Source organism: Somniosus microcephalus, chromosome 7 (assembly GCF_052327205.1).
Source record: "Somniosus microcephalus isolate GS21.2 chromosome 7, FLI_Smic_1.0, whole genome shotgun sequence".
Classification (NCBI taxonomy): domain Eukaryota; kingdom Metazoa; phylum Chordata; class Chondrichthyes; order Squaliformes; family Somniosidae; genus Somniosus; species Somniosus microcephalus.
In genome coordinates this window covers 266526885-266546489 of record NC_140993.1, presented here as the reverse complement: position 1 = coordinate 266546489, position 19605 = coordinate 266526885, and the positions used below count along the sequence as shown (strand labels likewise).

Here is a 19605-nt window from a genome sequence, read left to right as displayed (position 1 = left end):
GGAGATGAGGTGGAAAGGTGGTTACAAGGACCAGAAATATAAACTGGGGGAGACAGCTGCCGTGTGGTGCTGCTGAAGTCATTGGCTCTGCATTCCTATGGCGAGGGGATGGGTGGGCGGGGGAGGGCTGTCCTGACGTTGCACGGTAACTTCAGCGGGAGATCGGTGTAGCCCCCCAGACAAGTTGTTCCGATGGCTCCTCGTGCCGTTTCCCCGGGCGTTCCGTCAATCTCCCGCCAAAATCGGAGCTGGAGGTCGGCAGAAACCGGCAGAGATCTAGGGCCCAATGGCAGGTCCTGACACGTTTCCTCTTTAGGCTTAATGAACGTCTCTAATACTTATCAGAGCAGTTTGAGAATTTGAATTTAATTTTTTAAAAACTGAACCTGGAAATAAAAAATCTGGCACCAGTAAAAGTGACCATGAAGCTGTTGCATTGTCGTAAAAAACCCAACTGGTTCACTAATGTTCTTCAGGGAAGGAAACCTGCTGTCTTTACCCGATAGGAACGTAGGAACAGGAGGAGGCCATTCAGCCCCTCGAGCCTGCTCCACCATTCAATGAGATCATGGCCAATCTGTGTCTTAACACCATCTAACCACCTTGGTTCCGTATCCCTTAATAACCTTGCCTAACAAAAATCTTACCAATCTCAGATTTGGAATCTTCAGTTGACCCTCAGTCTCGAAAGCTTTTTTCAGGAGAGTACCACCAGATTTCTACTACCCTTTGTGTGAAGCTAAGGGTGGCCTATATGTGGCTCCATGGTCCCACAGCAGCGCGGTTGACATTTAACTGCTCTCTGAAGGGGCCGAGCAAGCCACTACGTTGTATCAAAGAGAAACCCCAGTGTCACCCTCAGAGCAAATGCACATTCTGAGAATGGACCCCAAAACTCCCAGGAGTTCAAATAGTTGGAAAACTCCAGACGCTGAAACACAGTGTTCCACAGAATCCACAGAATCCCCACAGTGCAGATAGAGGCCATTTCGGCCCATCGAGCCTGCACCGACACATATCCCACCCTATCCCCGTAACCCCACGTATTTAATCCCCTAACACTAAGGGTCAATTTTATCACAGCCAAATCAACCTAACCCGCACATCTTTGGACTGTGGGAGGAAACCGGAGCACCCGGAGGAAACCCACGCAGACACAGGGAGAATGTGCAAACTCCACACAGACAGTCGCCCGAGGCCGGATTTGAACCCGGGTCCCTGGCGCTGTGAGGCAACAGTGCTAACCACTATGCCACCGTGCCCCCCTTGAACATAAGAACATAAGAAATAGGAGCAGGAGTAGGCCAATCGGCCCCTCGAGCCTGCTCCGCCATTCAATAAGATCATGGCTGACCTGATCCTAACCGCCAATCCACTATCACAGAACCATCTCCTGAATCTAACAGAATTAGGCACACGAAATAGGAGCAGGATCAGGCTACATGGCCCCTGGGCCCGCTCCGCTACCCACAGGGCCATGACCGATCCGAACCTAGACTCATGTCCAAATTCCTGCCCGCTCCCCGTAACCCTTAATTCCCTTTACTTCTAGGAAACTGTCTATTTCTGTTTTAAATTTATGTAATGATGTAGCTTCTACAGCTTTTTGGGGCAGCATATTCCATGGACCTACCACCTTCTGAGTGAAGTAGTTCCTCCTCATCTCAGAGAGCACACAGAATGATTAATGTGAGAAGGATCTGTTGGTAGGGAAATGCAATGTTAAGTCTTGTCTAAGAGGATGAACTGTTAGCTGCCTCACTAAAGCTGAACTGCACTCTTCTTACTCAGCTCCTGAACTACACGGGCCGATGAGATTATCAATCAGTCTGCGTGTTTCATGAATGTACCAAAATGTATCCTTTCCTCAGCTGAGACTTGTCTCTGTTTACACGCTATTTCCATGGGAAGGCGGACGAGCTATACAAGTAAGCACGTGAGGTGTTCTGGAGAGATTTTCTTCTCTGACCCATTGTGAAAATATCTAAGAACATGGTTTTAGCACAGACCTGGCAATCCGGACACTGGAGAAATGTCATCAATGGTTGGGGTATAATAGTTGTGTGACTGTTAAAAGAAAAAAAAACATAAATGAGTTACTGGTGAAATCATGGTCTTGAGCTTCAGTTGGAAGGTGGGTGTCATACTCCTGTAGCCCCCCCCCCCATTCCCAACAGTTGGTCTTTTTCTGAATGTAATGGGGGAGAGTTGCATAGGCATGGAATGAAAATCAGGCTGGTTCTTTAATGGGCGAGTGATCCGCTGCTTCAGATTACAGCCCAGGCAGTGAGGGTGAAAATCTACCCCTTAGTCTTTCCACAAAAAATGGAATATGGACCTGAAGAGGGGGTGGGGAGGGGGCAGTATACTTTCACTTACTAAATGGGGAAAAAAATCTTTGAAGAGCCAACAGTGGCTACACCTTAAAGTCCCAAAGTTTGATTTATTTTTTAAATGTTAGGATCACAGTGTGGTTTCTTAATCGGTTAATGCTTCCCATTATATTTACCAGTCAGGAGCATCATGGTGTAAGCAGCACATAAAGGGCTTGGAGTGGGAGTACATGCTCATGTAAGTATGTGAGTGCAAAAAACGTTACACTTACATAAAAAGTCATCCTGCTGCTGCCATCGATAGGATCCCCGTCTACACTCACGACAACGCGATAGGTATCTATTGGTAGAGGTCTAAAACAAAGGAAAACATGCATTTCAGCCAAAGGAACACCTTTTACACACCGTACCTTTGATGAAACATCAGCAAAGCGCTGACTATCAACAACTAAAGCAGAATTTTAAAATCCTTCGCTTTGATCAGCTGGGTATCTGAGACTTCAAATCAAATAACTGAGAAAATCCACACAGGTAAAGTTTCTCTTCGGCCAACAAGGAGCTCACCGGCTCCTGGTTTATTTAAATTGGGGTTAGGCGCAGATTGGCACAGCCTTGTGGCGTCAGGGCCCCTCCCAAGTCTGGCTTTCTTCTGAAATGTAATCAGCTAAAAGGGAGTGGGACTAATTGGACAGCTCTTTTAGAGAGATGGCACAGGCATGGTGGGCCGAACGGCCTCCTTCTGTGTTGTGCGGTTCTATGATTCTATATATAAGTTTTCTAACTAGGTGGTGAGTTTTTATAACCTTGAGTGACCCAGTTGCCCAACACTTGCAGAGTGAGCCAGCACACCGAGACTGAATGTACCTCTACCTGGTGTAGCAAATGATCTGTGTTTGGTGGCTGGAATCTTTCTCCACGTCGCAAGGGATGGAGCTGGTTTCCGATACCAGCTGCACATTGTTGCCCAGCTTTTCATTTCCTGCTCTGTAGTCAAACTGATTCTCTCCCGAAAACCCTGTGAAGGCAGCCAAAGTATATTAAAACCAGCGGGAGAAAGGATTATCAATCAGTTCATTGTGGGAGGAGGAGAATCTTCCTTACCCTGCCCTTTGATCGTCAGCCTGGTTGCTCCATTTTTGCTGCCGTATCGAGGATATATCTCAAAAATTTTGGGAACGGTTTGGGAAACTGAAAAATAAATAAATAAATAATAAATAAATAGAGAGAGAGAGAGTGACAGAGAGAGAGAAACTGAGAGACACAGAGAGAGAGAAACTGAGAGACAGAAACTGAGAGACACAGAGAGAGACACAGAGAGACAGAAACTGAGAGACACAGAGAGACACAGAGAGACAGAAACTGAGAGAGACAGATAGAAACTGAGAGACAGAGAGAGACAGAAACTGAGAGACAGAGAGACACAGAGAGAGACACAGAGAGACAGAAACTGAGAGACACAGAGAGAGAGAAACTGAGAGACAGAGAGAGAGAAACTGAGAGAGACAGAGAGAGAGAGAAACTGAGAGAGAGAGAAACTGAGAGAGACAGAGAGAGAGAAACTGAGAGAGACAGAGAGAGAGAGAAACTGAGAGAGAGAGAAACTGAGAGAGACAGAGAGAGATAGAAACTGAGACACAGAGAGAGAGAAACTGAGAGAGACAGAGAGAGAGAGAAACTGAGACACAGAGAGAGAGAAACTGAGAGAGACAGAGAGAGAGAGAAACTGAGAGAGACAGAGAGAGAGAAACTGAGAGAGACAGAGAGAGAGAAACTGAGAGAGACAGAGACAGAAACTGAGAGACAGAGAGAGACAGAAACTGAGAGACAGAGAGAGACAGAAACTGAGAGAGACAGAGAGAGAGAAACTGAGAGAGACAGAAACTGAGAGAGACAGAGAGAGAGAAACTGAGAGACAGAGACAGAGAGAAACTGAGTGAGACAGAGAGATAGAAACTGAGACAGAGAGAGACAGAAATTGAGAGACAGAGAGAGAGAGAAACTGAGAGAGACAGAAACTGAGAGACACAGAGAGAGAAACTGAGAGAGACAGAGAGAGACAGGAACTGAGAGAGACAGAGAGAGATAGAAACTGAGACACAGAGAGAGAGAAACTGAGAGAGACAGAGAGAGAGAGAAACTGAGAGACAGAGAGAGACAGAAACTGAGAGACAGAGAGAGACAGAAACTGAGAGAGACAGAGAGAGAGAAACTGAGAGAGACAGAAACTGAGAGAGACAGAGAGAGAGAAACTGAGAGACAGAGACAGAGAGAAACTGAGTGAGACAGAGAGATAGAAACTGAGACAGAGAGAGACAGAAATTGAGAGACAGAGAGAGAGAGAAACTGAGAGAGACAGAAACTGAGAGACACAGAGAGAGAAACTGAGAGAGACAGAGAGAGACAGGAACTGAGAGAGACAGAGAGAGATAGAAACTGAGAGAGATAGAAACTGAGAGAGACAGAGAGAGATAGAAACTGAGAGAGACAGAGAGAGAGAAACTGAGAGACAGAGAGAGATAGAAACTGAGAGAGACAGAGAGAGACAGAAACTGAGAGAGACAGAGAGAGATAGAAACTGAGAGACAGAGAGAGAGAGAAACTGAGAGAGACAGAGAGAGAGAGAAACTGAGAGACAGAGAGAGAGAGAAACTGAGAGAGACAGAGAGAGAGAGAAACTGAGAGAGACAGAGAGAGAGAGAAACTGAGAGAGACAGAGAGATAGAAACTGAGAGACACAGAGAGAGAAACTGAGAGAGACAGAGAGAGAAACTGAGAGAGACAGAGAGAGACAGGAACTGAGAGACAGAGAGAGAGAAACTGAGAGAGACAGAGAGAGACAGGAACTGAGAGACAGAGAGAGAGAAACTGAGAGAGACAGAGAGAGACAGGAACTGAGAGACAGAGAGAGAGAAACTGAGAGAGACAGAGAGAGACAGGAACTGAGAGACAGAGAGAGAGAAACTGAGAGAGACAGAGAGAGACAGGAACTGAGAGACAGAGAGAGAGAAACAGAGACAGAAACTGAGACAGAGACACAGAGAGAGACAGAAACAGGGAGAGACACAGAAAGAGACAGAGATAGAGACAGAGACACAGAGACAGAGGGAGACAGAGAGGCAGAGAGAGACAGAGAGAGACAGACAGACAGACAGTGAGAGACAGAGACAGAGAGAGACAGTGAGAGACAGAGACAGAGAGCGAGATAGAGAGAGATTTCAAGGAATTGGATGATCTGTCAAAATTGAGATTAGTCCTAGGAGAAGGAGACAGACCATACCTTGGGGCTAAATATGTAACAACATGTCACAACCTGAGGACTGTTTAAAAGTAAGACTGTTTAAAATTAATATTGAACGTACCAAATGAAGTAGAAAGACTGTTTAAAATTAATATTGTTTAAAAGTAATATTGTATATACCCAACAAATGTCAAATCGATTGACACCTACAGAATGTTGGAAAACTGTACCTTTTTGCTATGTAAGCTTTGGCAATATGGTTCTCTGTAAACTTTCATGCCAATAAAGCATTTGAACTGAAACTGAACTAGATAGCTCTCAGTTACATTCGTTCAATAACCCGGTGTAAATTCGGGTTTAGTATTAGGAGTTATTTCACCCTGATTAAAATGCAGCTCGATATCCGGTAAATGTGATTTAGGAAACCCGTGTCCCACTTGCTATATACAGACGGTTAAGATTGTTGATAGCACTAGGCTGTTTTGAGCCGATTCTTACTTACCTGAGCCAGCAAGTGAGCAGAGACTGAGAGCGATCGCCAAACTCCAGCACACCGACATGCTGCCCCACAGCTCCTGTTGCCCTCTCGGTATCTGCCGGCTGCGAGAAGGGATACATTAACCAACAGCAGGCTGTGTGCTTACAGTTAACAGACATCACTGTCATTTAATCACTCCTGCCCTCAACTTTATCACAGATCTTCCACTTTGTTAACGCCCCCCCCCCTTTCCCCTGAACCTGTACTTGTTTATAAACTGCTAAATTTCCAGTTCTGACGAAGGGTCATTGACCTGAAACATAACTCTGTTTCTCTCTCCACAGATGCTGCCTGACCCGCTGAGTAATTCCAGCATTTTCAGGTTTTTAAAAAAATCATTTCAGTGGCCGATGGCTTCAATTGTGCAAAAAGTGGTTTTCATTAGAGGATTCAAGGGTCTTCTTGAGAATTGGCCCTGATTTCCTGCTTTAAAATGGGCTAGAATTCCGTGTGTGTTCATTTCAAACTTTAGAACACTCAATAAGGTCAAGTTGTTTCTGACTAGATTAAAAAAACCAGCACACAAAATGTTCACCCTCCTGGGGAACACCGGACACGGGATATTAAAGGCGGCAGCTCGGCATTTACCCGATTTATTTGCAGGGTGACTTGCTGGGGTGAAAATATTGTCCCCAATTCAGTCAGAGTCAAGAGTGCGATTCGTCAGATCAGAGTAACAGTGTGGATTATACTGAGCCCGGCGGCACTGCGGGAGAGAGGGGGCCAGGACTCCGAATATAAATCATATTATTACACCCAGTTGCTGATTGGCCCAATCTGTACATCATTGTACACTAACCCAGATTTACCCAATCTATACATCATTGTACACTAATCCAGATTTACCCAATCTATACATCATTGTACACTAATCCAGATTTACCCAATCTATACATCATTGTACACTAACCCAGATTTACCCAATCTATACATCATTGTACACTAACCCAGATTTACCCAATCTATACATCATTGTACACTAACCCAGATTTACCCAATCTATACATCATTGTACACTAATCCAGATTTACCCAATCTGTACATCATTGTACACTAACCCAGATTTACCCAATCTATACATCATTGTACACTAATCCAGATTTACCCAATCTGTACATCATTGTACACTAATCCAGATTTACCCAATCTATACATCATTGTACACTAATCCAGATTTACCCAATCTATACATTATTGCACACCATTCTGCATTTCCTCAATATATGTGTCATCGTATACAATTTGTGATTGGCCCAATATATACATGTTATTGTACACCATTCCTGATTTGTTCAATCTATATGTTATTCTATATGATTTCTTATTCACGCAATGTGTTGTCGTATACAATTTCTGATTTACCCAATCTATACATTATTACCTACTATTTCTGATTTACCCAATCTATACATTATTACCTACAATTTCTGATGTGTCCCATCTATACATTATTACCTACAATTTCTGATCAATAAATCTACTAAATAAAACTAGTTCAGAGAAGGCTGGGGAAAGTCGATCTACTTTTAAAGGAACTGGCCGGATTATGGAATCCCATCCACGTGTAGCAATCTCTGGGATTCTCCAACCCTAATTTTTATCCCGTCTCAATTTAAACCCCCAATGCTGGGATTTTGTTACCTGCACCTTAAGCTCATCCCGATACTGGGAATAGTGAATAGAGAGTGAGGCAGCGTGGAGTAGCTGTTGGATCTCCTGGGACACCCTGCGCCACCCTTACCTTTGCCCAGTCCCAGCTCCAGCTACAAGCTCCTTCCCGCCAGGGTCTGTATTCCCAGTGTGCGGGAGGTGTGGAGTTGGATGGCTATTTGGATCTGTGCACATTCACATCACGCACTGTGGTCACTATTAGCAACCTGGTGGTAAACATCAGCCCAAGAGGGTTTTATCAGGACACATGAGCCTGACATACTTTCAGCGGTAGAGTGTACAATGGACCAATTGCACAGCACTGACACTACTTCAATACATGTACTTTCAAAATGAATTTTACTCCAATGCTCAACGTCATTCTATCTCTGCTCGTGTGTTTATACTCTGGTTTCTGAAAGCTAAGATTTTTCAATGCATCACTCGGTAAACTCCCTCTTTTATGTTCATTCTCCCGCTAATGATATACTCGCCCCCTGATCCAATTCTTCCTCCTCCCTCCCCGATGATTTGCAGGTTGACAACACATAGAAAAATAAGAGCAGGAGTAGGCCATTTGGCCCTTCGAGCCTGCTCCACCATTCAATATCATCTGTGTACATGGACCCCTAAATCTCTTTGGACTTCCACTGATTTACCTAATCTATACATTATTATCTACAATTTCTGATTTACCTAATCTATACATTATTACCTACAATTTCTGATTTACCTAATCTATACATTATTACCTACAATTTCTGATTTACCCAATCTATACATTATTACCTACAATTTCTGATTTACCTAATCTATACATTATTACCTACAATTTCTGATTTACCTAATCTATACATTATTATCTACAATTTCTGATTTACCTAATCTATACATTATTACCTACAATTTCTGATTTACCCAATCTATACATTATTACCTACAATTTCTGATTTACCTAATCTATACATTATTACCTACGATTTCTGATTTACCTAATCTATACATTATTACCTACAATTTCTGATTTACCCAATCTATACATTATTACCTGCAATTTCTGATTTACCCAATCTATACATTATTACCTACAATTTCTGATTTACCCAATCTATACATTATTACCTACAATTTCTGATTTACCTAATCTATAGATTATTACCTACAATTTCTGATTTACCCAATCTATACATTACTACCTACAATTTCTGATTTACCCAATCTATACATTATTACCTACAATTTCTGATTTACCTAATCTATACATTATTACCTACAATTTCTGATTTACCTAATCTATACATTACCACCTACAATTTCTGATTTACCTAATCTATACATTATTACCTACAATTTCTGATTTACCTAATCTATACATTACCACCTACAATTTCTGATTTACCTAATCTATACATTATTACCTACAATTTCTGATTTACCTAATCTATACATTATTATCTACAATTTCTGATTTACCTAATCTATACATTATTACCTACAATTTCTTATTTACCTAATCTATACATTACCACCTACAATTTCTGATTTACCTAATCTATACATTATTACCTACGATTTCTGATTTACCTAATCTATACATTACCACCTACAATTTCTGATTTACCCAATCTATACATTACTACCTACAATTTCTGATTTACCTAATCTATACATTATTACCTACAATTTCTGATTTACCCAATCTATACATTACTACCTACAATTTCTGATTTACCCAATCTATACATTATTACCTACAATTTCTGATTTACCTAATCTATACATTATTACCTACAATTTCTGATTTACCTAATCTATACATTATTACCTACAATTTCTGATTTACCTAATCTATACATTATTACCTACAATTTCTGATTTACCTAATCTATACATTACCACCTACAATTTCTGATCAATAAATCTACTAAATAAAACGAGTTCCGAGAAGGCTGGGGAAAGTCAATATACTTTTCTTAAAGGAACTCGCCGGATTATGGAATCCCATCCACGTGTAGCAATCTCTGGGATTCTCTAACCCTAATTTTTATCCAGTCTTAATTTAAACCCCCAATGCTGGGATTTTGTTACCTGCACCTTAAGCTCATCCCGATACTGGGAATAGTGAATAGGGAGTGAGGCAGCGTGGAGTAGCTGTTCCCAGCTTTTCACCATTTAATAGTACATGGATTTATCCTTTTTTGGTCCACCTCACACTTACCTGTGTTGAAATCCATCTGCCACAGTTTCACCCACTCACTTAATCTATCAATGTCTTTGTAATTTTATGCTCCCGTCTACACCGCTTACTATACCGCCAATCTTTGTGTCATTGACAAACTTGGATATATGGCTCTCTATTGTGTTATCAAAGTCATCCATAAATATAGTGAATAATTGAGGCCACAGTACAGATCCTTGTGGGACACGAGTAATCACTTCCTTCCAATTTGAATACATACCCATTATCCCTACTCTGTCTTTTGCCTAACCAATCTCCTAACCAAGTCAATAATTTGCCTTCAATTCCATGAGCTTTAATTTTAGCTAACAGTCTCTTATGTTGAACCTTATCGAATGCCTTCTGGAAGTCCATATAAACTACATCCAGAGACATTCCACTATCTGCTACTTTAGTTACTACCTCAAAAAATTCGATTATGTTCATTAGACGTGGCCTATCCTTTACAAATCCATGTTGGCTCTCTCTAATCAGCTCAAATTTCTCAGTCACTCTGTCCTTAATTATAGATTCCAATAACTTCCCCACAACATATGTTAGACTAACAGATCTATAATGTCTTGATTTCTCTCTCTCACCTTTCTTAAATAATGGAGTTACATTTGCAATTTTCCAATCCAAAGGGACACCTCTATGGGATAATGTTAAACCGAGGCCACGCCTGCCCTCTCAGGTGGACATAAAAGATCCCCTGGCGCTATTTCGAAGAAGAGTAAGGACGTTCTCCCCGGTGTCCTGGCCAACATTTATCCCGTAAGCAAAAATCACTAAAACAGAGTATCTGGTCATTATCACATTGCTGTTTGTGGAACCTTGCTTTGCATAGATTGCCTGCTGTGTTTCCTCCATTACCTCAGTGACTCCACTTCAAAAAGTACTTCATTGGCTGTAAAGTGCTTTGGGACAGCCTGAGGTTGTGAAAGGTGCTGTATAAATGCAAGTCTTTATTTATTTGTTACTGAACGATCCACAATACTAAATTCACACCTAAAATATAGGCTTCAGATAGGTTTTTTTCTCAATAATAATTAGATATAAAGGCCAGCATTTCCTTTTTGATTATTTCCTGTATCTGTCCATGACATTTTAATGATCTATGTACATGGAGATTGGTTCCGTCATTGGGCAGGATCAAAGGCCACCATAATGAAGAAGCCTCTTGCAATATTAGAGCAGTCACATCTCCACTAAGTGAACTTAGTTGCTTAGGAGCCAGTAGCTCTGTGTCTGTGAACTGCTCTGCAATTAGGAGAAACTGCCCAGGGGATGAGCTTTAATCTCCCTATGAGGAGAGATTGAGTAGATTGGGCCTATATTCTCTGGAGTTTAGAAGAATGAAAGGTGATATCGTTGAAATATATAAGATACTGAAGGGGATTGGCAGGGTAGATGCTGAGAGGTTGTTTCCCCTGGCTGGAGAGTCTAGAACTAGGGGGCATAGTCTCAGGATAAGGGGTCGGCCATTTAGGGCTGAGATGAGGAGAAATTTCTTCACTCAGAGGTTTGTGAATCTTTGGAATTCTCTACCCCAGAGAGCTGTGGATGCTCATTCGTTGAGTATATTCAAGACTGAGATCGATAGATTTTTGGATTCATGGGGAATCGGGCGGGAAAGCGGAGTTGAGGTCGAAGTTCAGCCATGATCTTATTGAATGGCGGAGCAGGCTCGAGGGGCCCTATGGCCTACTCCTGCTCTTATTTCTTATGTTCTTATGTGGAACCAGAACCTGGCCAGTCCCAACTGAACCTAAATGCCAAGAGCAATTCCTTGAGGACTGAGCCTGGAAATGACTCCTGTCAATTTGGCTGAGAAACACATTATTTCAGTGTTACTGATGTATAATGTTGGGAGTTTGAGATAACCTAGGCTGCCACTTCAGCCCAAAACCAACTAACCCTGCAACATTTGCAGCAAATGAGACCGGAACAAATCCTGTGGGTGTGGGGAGTCCTTGTCTACAGACATTTACACTGTTTCTCTGCGGGCTCCACCGGTGTCTGGCCAGAGTTGACAAAAAGGAAGTCGCGTAACATTATTTTCCCCCAAAAGCTATGGAATAAGTCACCAGGGAAGGCCATTGAATCACAATGTATTAACGGGCTTGAGACAATCGGATGAGAGAGAAGAGATTAAGGGATATGGTGAGAGGTGGGTAGGTGAAACTGATTGTACTTGAGTTCCCAGACACTAAACCTAGGCCCAGTCTGCCCTCTCAGGTGGGAGTGAAAGGTCCCACGGCCACTATTGGAAGAAGAACAGTGGAACTCCAGTTAATATTTATCCCTCAACCAACAGCAAAAACAGATTATCTGATTATTTATCTCGTTGCTGTTTGTGGGAGCTTGCTGTGCACAAATGGGCTGCCATGTTTCCTACATTACAACAGTGACTACACTTCAAAAGTACTTCATTGGCTGTGAAGCGCTTTGGGATGTCCCGAGGTGGTGGAAGGTGCTATAGAAAGGCAAGTTCTTGCTGTAGTATTAATGTTCATTCCAGCATAGAATCATAGACTGACACAGCACAGAAGGAGGCCATTCGGCCCATCGTGCTTGTGCCAGGTCTGTGAAGGATCAATCACAGTGCGTGAGCTGCAAACAAACAAAACTGATTGGCCAAGGCGATGAGAATTTCCTAAACTTGCTGGCAGTCTGAGAATGAAATGCTGTAAGTAGAAGGTGATAATATAATTGATTATAATTATGATGCTTATTAATGTGATATATTTTAATATATTGCTTGAAACCTCAAGTATCAGGCACTCAAACAAATAACAGCCGGTAGAAATAATAAAACGTTTGTATTTTTTTATGCATTCTCTTACTGTTACCAAATGAAGTACGTTGAATAAATAGTTGTGTCAGGTCATGTACTGTTCTGTTATGTTAATTTGAATCTGAATTATGTAAAAAAATACATAAATTTAGTGAATTTTAAGGTATGGTACGACATTAAACTTTAACACTTAGCAAAAGTTGGAATGAGTGATTAACTGTTACTGTCATAGAGTCATAGAGTTATACAGCACAGAAAGAGGCCCTTCGGCCCATCGTGTCTGCGCCGGCCATCAAGCCCTGTCTAATCTAATCCCATTTTCCAGCATTTGGTCCGTAGCCTTGTATGCTATGGCATTTCAAGTGCTCATACAAATGCTTCTTGAATGTTGTGAGGGTTCCTGCCTCTACCACCCTTTCAGGCAGTGAGTTCCAGATTCCAACCACCCTCTGGGTGAAAAAGTTTTTCCTCAAATCCCCTCTAAACCGCCTGCCCCTTACCTTGAATCTATGCCCCCTTGTTATTGACCCCTCTACTAAGGGGAAAAGTTCCTTTCTATCTACCCTATCTATGCCCCTCATAATTTTGTACACCTCAATCAGGTCCCCCCTCAGCCTTCTCTGCTCCAAGGAAAACAACCCCAACCTGTCCAGTCTCTCTTCATAGCTGAAGCGCTCCAGCCCAGGTAACATCCTGGTAAATCTCCTCTGCACCCTCTCCAAAGCAATCACATCCTTCCTATAGTGTGGCGACCAGAACTGCACACAGTACTCCAGCTGTGGACTTACCAGCGTTTTGTACAGCTCCATCATAACCTCCCTGCTCTTATATTCTATGCCTCGGCTAATGAAGGCAAGTATACCATATGCCTTTTTAACCACCTTATCCACCTGTTCTGCTGCCTTCAGGGATCTATGTACATGCACACCAAGGTCCCTCTGATCCTCTGTCTTTCCTAGGGTCTTACCATTCATTGTGTATTCCCTTGCCTTGTTAGTCCGTCCAAAATGCATCACCTCACACTTTTCAGGGTTAAATTCCATTTGCCACTGTTCCGCCCATCTGACCAACCCATCTATATCGTCCTGTAGCCTGAGGCTTCCCTCCTCACTATTTACCACCCCACCAATTTTTGTGTCATTTGCGAACTTACTGATCATACCTTTTACATTCACATCCAAATCATTAATGTAGACCACAGACAGAAAGGGACCCAGCACCGATCCCTGCGGTACCCCACTGGACACAGGCTTCCAGTCACAAAAACAACCTTCCACCATCACCCTCTGCCTTCTGCCACTAAGCCAGTTTTGGATCCAATGTGCCAAGGCACCCTGGATCCCATGGGCTCTTATCTTCCTGACCAGTCTCCTATGCGGGACTTTATCAAAAGCCTTACTGAAATCCATGTAAACCACATCCACTGCACTACCCTCATCCACACACCTAGTCACCCCCTCGAAAAATTCAATCAAATTGGTCAGACATGATCTTCCCTTGACAAAGCCATGCTGGCTATCCCTAATTAATCCTTGCCTCTCCAAGTGGAGACTAATTCTGTCCCTCAGAATTTTTTCCACTAATTTCCCTACCACTGATGTTAGGCTCACTGGCCTGTAATTCCCTGGTTTATCCCTACTACCCTTCTTGAATAATGGTACTACGTTAGCTGTTCTCCAGTCCTCTGGCACATCCCCTGTGGCCAGAGAGGTTCTGAAAATTTGTGTCAGAGCCCCTGCAATCTCCTCCTTTGCCTCACATAGTAGCCTGGGATACATCTCGTCCGGGCCTGGGGATTTATCCACTTTTAAGCCTGCTAAAACCGTTAGTACCTCCTCCCTCTCGATGCTAATATGTTCAAGTATATCACAGTCCCCCTGCCCGATTTCTATGTCCACATCGTCCTTCTCCATAGTGAACACAGATGCAAAAAATTCATTTAAAACCCCACCTACATCTTCTGACTCTACACACAGCTTGCCACTTTGGTCCCTAATGGGCCCTACTCTTTCCCTAGTTATCCTCTTGCCCTTAATATACTTATAAAACACCTTAGGATTTTCTTTTATATTGCTCACCAGTGTTATTTCATGGCCCCTCCTCGCTCTCCTAATTTCTTTTTTAAGTATCCCCCTGCACTTTTTATACTCCTCTAGGGCTTCCTCTGTCTTTAGTCCTTTGTATCTGCCAAAAGCCCCCCTTTTTTTCCTAATCCATTCTCGTATATCCCTTGACATCCAAGGTTCCCTGGGCTTGTTGGTCCCACCCTTGACCTTTACGGGAACATGTTGCCATTGTACTCTCTCAATTTCCTTTCTGAAAGACTCCCATTGCTCCGATGTGGATTTTCCTTCAAGTAGCTGATCCCAGTCCACATTGGCCAGATCCTGCCTTATCATATTAAAATCGGCCTTCCCCCAATTTAGAACCTTTATTTCCGGTCCATCCTTGTCCTTTTCCATGACTACCTTAAATCTCACCGAATTATGGTCACTGTCACCAAAGTGCTCACCTACTAACACATCTACCACTTGCCCGGCCACATTCCCTAGAATTAGGTCCAGTACCGCCTCCTCTCTTGTAGGACTTTCTACATGCTGGCTCAAAAAGCTCTCCTGGATGCACTTTAAGAATTCTGCACCCTCTAAGCCTTTCACACTCTGACTATCCCAGTTAATATTGGGGAAGTTGAAATCCCCCACTATTATTACCCTATTATTTGCACACTTCTCTGAGATTTGCCTACAACATTGAAGAAGCATTTGGATGAGCACTTGAAATGCCATAACATACAAGGCTACGGACCAAATGCTGGAATATGGGATTAGATTAGACAGGGCTTGATGGCCGGCATGGACACGATGGGCCGAAGGGCCTCTATCCGTGCTGTATAACTCTATATCTGTTCCTCTATCTCCCCCTGACTGTTTGGGGGCCTATAGTACACTCCCAGCAAAGTGCTTGCCCCCTTTTTGTTTTTAAGTTCAACCCATATGGCCTCATTAGAGGAATCTGTTAATATATCATCCCTCCTTACAGCAGTAATTGACTCCTTAATTAATATTGCGACACCCCCTCCTCTTTTACCGCCCCCTCTCCTGTCTCGCCTGAAGATTCTATACCCCGGAATATTGAGCTGCCAGTCTTGCCCCTCCCTCAACCATGTCTCCGTGATAGCAACAATATCAAACTCCCATGTGTTCATCAACAACTTCAGTTCATCCACCTTATTCGCAAGACTCCTTGCATTAAAATAAATGCTATTCAGCCTTGCCCTACTCCCTTGTGCCGCTACATATTTGCTCTGCCTTCCAGTCGGACTTGTTTTTTCCTCTATATTTGGCTGTACATCACCCCCTATTATAGCTTCACTCTGTATCCCATCCCCCTGCCAAGTTAGTTTAAACCCCCCCGAACAGTGCTAGCAAACCTCCCCTGTCTATCTTACAAGACACAGTAATGGTTAATATATTGTATTATTTTATCAGTGTTAAGGATATAATAAAATCTGTATCTGAACTAGGTCTTATTAATTATTTACTCTCTTTTTTAAATGGATATAAATGGAACCCAGAGTGTCCCTCCCATGATACAGAACTTGTCAGCCAACTGATTATTGTCCTGCATTGAGCTCCATTATTGGTACAAGACTAGTATGAAGAATTCTAAGAAGATGATCTCTAACTATGTACATTCAAACTGTTAATACTCATCACTTTTGGTTACTGCTGCTTCTATTAGGATTCTGGAATGAGTAAGTGGAACACATTTATCGTGTTCTTCACTCTAAGAAGCCCCTTTGCCAGCAGCCATTCATTGCACATCAACACCCACTCACAGCAAACAGGCTGGTATATTTCCCCCAAACATACAAGACAGGTCATCGGCAAACTCAATTTATTAGTGAATGAGTCATTATTAATCAAATCCTAATGATTTTTTTTTTGCATTTTGAAAAGATGCGACCATCTTGGTTTAATGTGAGAGTGATGGGGTCGAGCTACGGGTAACATACAATGCCAGCCCACACAACTGCTGCTAACTCTCAGAGATATGAAGCACCACCTGCTATCTGTAATATTTTAGATGGATTTCTCATAATGGGGAGTTTCGAATTGCTGATTGTAACAGTGAAGGATGTCAGTGCTGGGGAAAGAACGAGGTATATTGTGCTCTACATAAAGTTAAAGAAAGGTTCTTGGACTACACTTTCACTCTTGGTGTGATTCTCACTGGAGCCTCATTCACCAACAAAGTGGAATTGTTAGTCACCCCTTATAAGCTCATGACAATTTAGTAAAAGAATTTTATATCAATTGATTGGTATGATTAGTCAACATCTCCATTATCGTTGTATCATGAGATTACCAGGTAGTAGAAGGCGAACTAGGTGGACCATCTGGTCGCTGACCATTTTAATTCACCATTCCACTCCCACTCTGACCTCTCTGTCCTCAGCCTCCTACACTGTTCCAATCAAGCTCAACGTAAGCTCAAGGAACAGCACCTCATCACCTGTCACCCCTGATCCTCTCTAACTTTTACCGCTGCACAATAGAGAGCATCCTGACGAACTGTATCACAGTATGGTATGGCAGCTGTAGCTACTATGACCGGAAAGCCCTGCAGCGGGTAGTCAAAACTGCCCAACGCATTACCGGCACCCGGCTACCGACCATAGAGCACATATACCAGAAACGCTGTTTACGGAGGTCACCGTCCATCATCAAAGACCCTACCCACCCCAGCCACAGTCTGTTCGCCCTCCTGCCATCTGGGAGACGCTACAGATGCATTCGCACCCGTACGACCAGATTTAGGAACAGCTTCTTTCCCAGGGCTGTCATCCTACTGAACTCCACAAATAAACTCTAAAGCCTGCACATCTGCCAATGCACTTTATTATGGTTATGTTTATGTTAATGTATTACAAGCCAAATGTATGTTGAATGTTTAAATGTCTTAATCTAAATGTACACTCTCGGGAGCCGCAAGCCTACATTTCGTTGTCCTGCACTTGTGCACTAACAATGACAATAAAAGTTGATTTGATTTGATTTGATTTGATTTGATTTGATTGAGCACCTCATCTTTCGATTAGGCACTTTACAAGCTTCCAGACACAAGATTAAGTTCAACAATTTCAGACCATAACCACCACTCCCAGTTTCTCCGACAACAGGTGTTGGTAATGGTTCTGCTGTTGCTGTTTACAGCTTCTCTCAACCCATCTTTTGTTTCTTTACTTGTCCCATTACCACCCCCTTTCGCCTTGCACCATCATCCCTTTGTCATTTAATCTCTCCTGCCTTCCACCCGATCACAGACCTTCCCTTTTGTTCCTTCCTCCCTTCCCCCCTTTCCCTGCCCCTACACTTGCTTAAAAACTGATCAATCTCTAACATCTTCCAGTTCTGAAGAAAGGTCACAGACCTGAAACGTTAACTCTATTTCTCTCTCCACAGATGCTGCCTGACCTGCTGAGTATTTCCAGCATTTTCTGTTTATATTATGGAATTAAGTTGTTACACACGAGGTGTCAACTATTTTACTTTTGGATGTACAGACACGTTGTGAAACAAAGGCAATCAGAAACATTGGAAACTAGTTCCAGGAAGGGAACTACCCATTACAGTAATCCTTGCCATTTAAAACATTAACAATAGGTAACATGTTTAGACATGTTCCTTTTCCTTACTTCTGGTAATCAGATACAGATGCTATTGTCTACACTGGTTACATCATTATAAACTGTTCGAACAGTTTGACGCTGCTGATTATAGAGCAGCACCAAGTAGAATGCCTTAAAACAAAGCTAGCCATCTGTTTCTAAAGAGCCCAATCCTTCAAAACATGACTGAAATGTTCCACTTCCCTATTTTCATAGGGTTATACACTGATATAAGTGAAATAGACTTGCGGTCAAATGGATTCAGCAAATTGCTGAGAAGTGAACTTGTCGGGATATTGTGCAGACACGATGGGCTGAAGGGCCTCTTTCTGTGCTGTATAACTCTATGACTCTAAGACTTGTACTCCAGAACTAGCCGTGCCTCTAGCCAAGCTGTTCCAGTACAGCTACAACACTGGCATCTATCCGACAATGTGGAAAACTGCCCAGGTATGTCCTGTCCACAAAAAGCAGGACAAATCCAACCCGGCCAATTACAGTCCCATCAGTTTACTCTCAATCATCAGCAAAGTGATGGAAGGTGTCATCGACAGTGCTATCAAGCAGCACTTACTCACCAATAACCTGCTCACTGATGCCCAGTTTGGGTTCCACCAAGACCACTCTGCTCCCGACCTCATTACAGCCTTGGTCCAAACATGGACAAAGGAGCTGAATTCCAGAGTTGAGGTGAGAGTGACTGCCCTTGACATCAAGGCAGCATTTGACCGAGTGTGGCATCAAGGAACCCTAGTAAAACTGAAGTCAATGGGAATCGGGGGGGAAACTCTCCACTGGCTGGAGTCATACCTTGCACAAAGGAAGATGGTTGTGGTGATTAAAGGTCAATCATCACAGCCCCAGGACATCGCTGCAGGAGTTCCTCAGGGCAGTGTCCTAGGCCCAACCATCTTCAGCTGCTTCATCAATGACTTTCCCTCCAACATAAGGTCAGAAATGGGGATATTCGCTGATGACTGCACAGTGTTCAGTTCCATTCACAACTCCTCAGATAATGAAGCAGTCCATGCCCGCATGCAACAAGGCCTGGACGACATTCAGGCTTGGGCTGATAAGGGCAGGTAACATTCGCGCCACACAAGTGCCAGGCAATGATTATCTCCAACAAGCAAGAGACTAACCACCGCCCCTTGACATTC

At 42.9% G+C, this 19605-nt stretch overlaps 1 protein-coding gene across 1 annotated transcript in view; it reads right to left on the bottom strand.

The window, feature by feature from the left end:
• pkhd1l1.1 (PKHD1 like 1, tandem duplicate 1) overlaps window positions 1–7925 on the bottom strand; it is a 248397-nt gene extending 240472 nt beyond the window's left edge. The window contains exons 1-6 of the mRNA XM_085993995.1: window positions 7851–7925; window positions 6074–6171; window positions 3435–3521; window positions 3204–3348; window positions 2606–2687; window positions 2010–2067 (exon numbers count right to left, since the gene is read on the bottom strand). Of these exons, the coding sequence (XP_085850121.1) occupies window positions 2010–2067; window positions 2606–2687; window positions 3204–3348; window positions 3435–3521; window positions 6074–6131 (430 nt within the window). The 5' untranslated portion in view covers window positions 6132–6171; window positions 7851–7925. The remainder of the gene's footprint in view (window positions 1–2009; window positions 2068–2605; window positions 2688–3203; window positions 3349–3434; window positions 3522–6073; window positions 6172–7850) is intronic.
• Between the last annotated feature and the right edge of the window lie 11680 nt (window positions 7926–19605).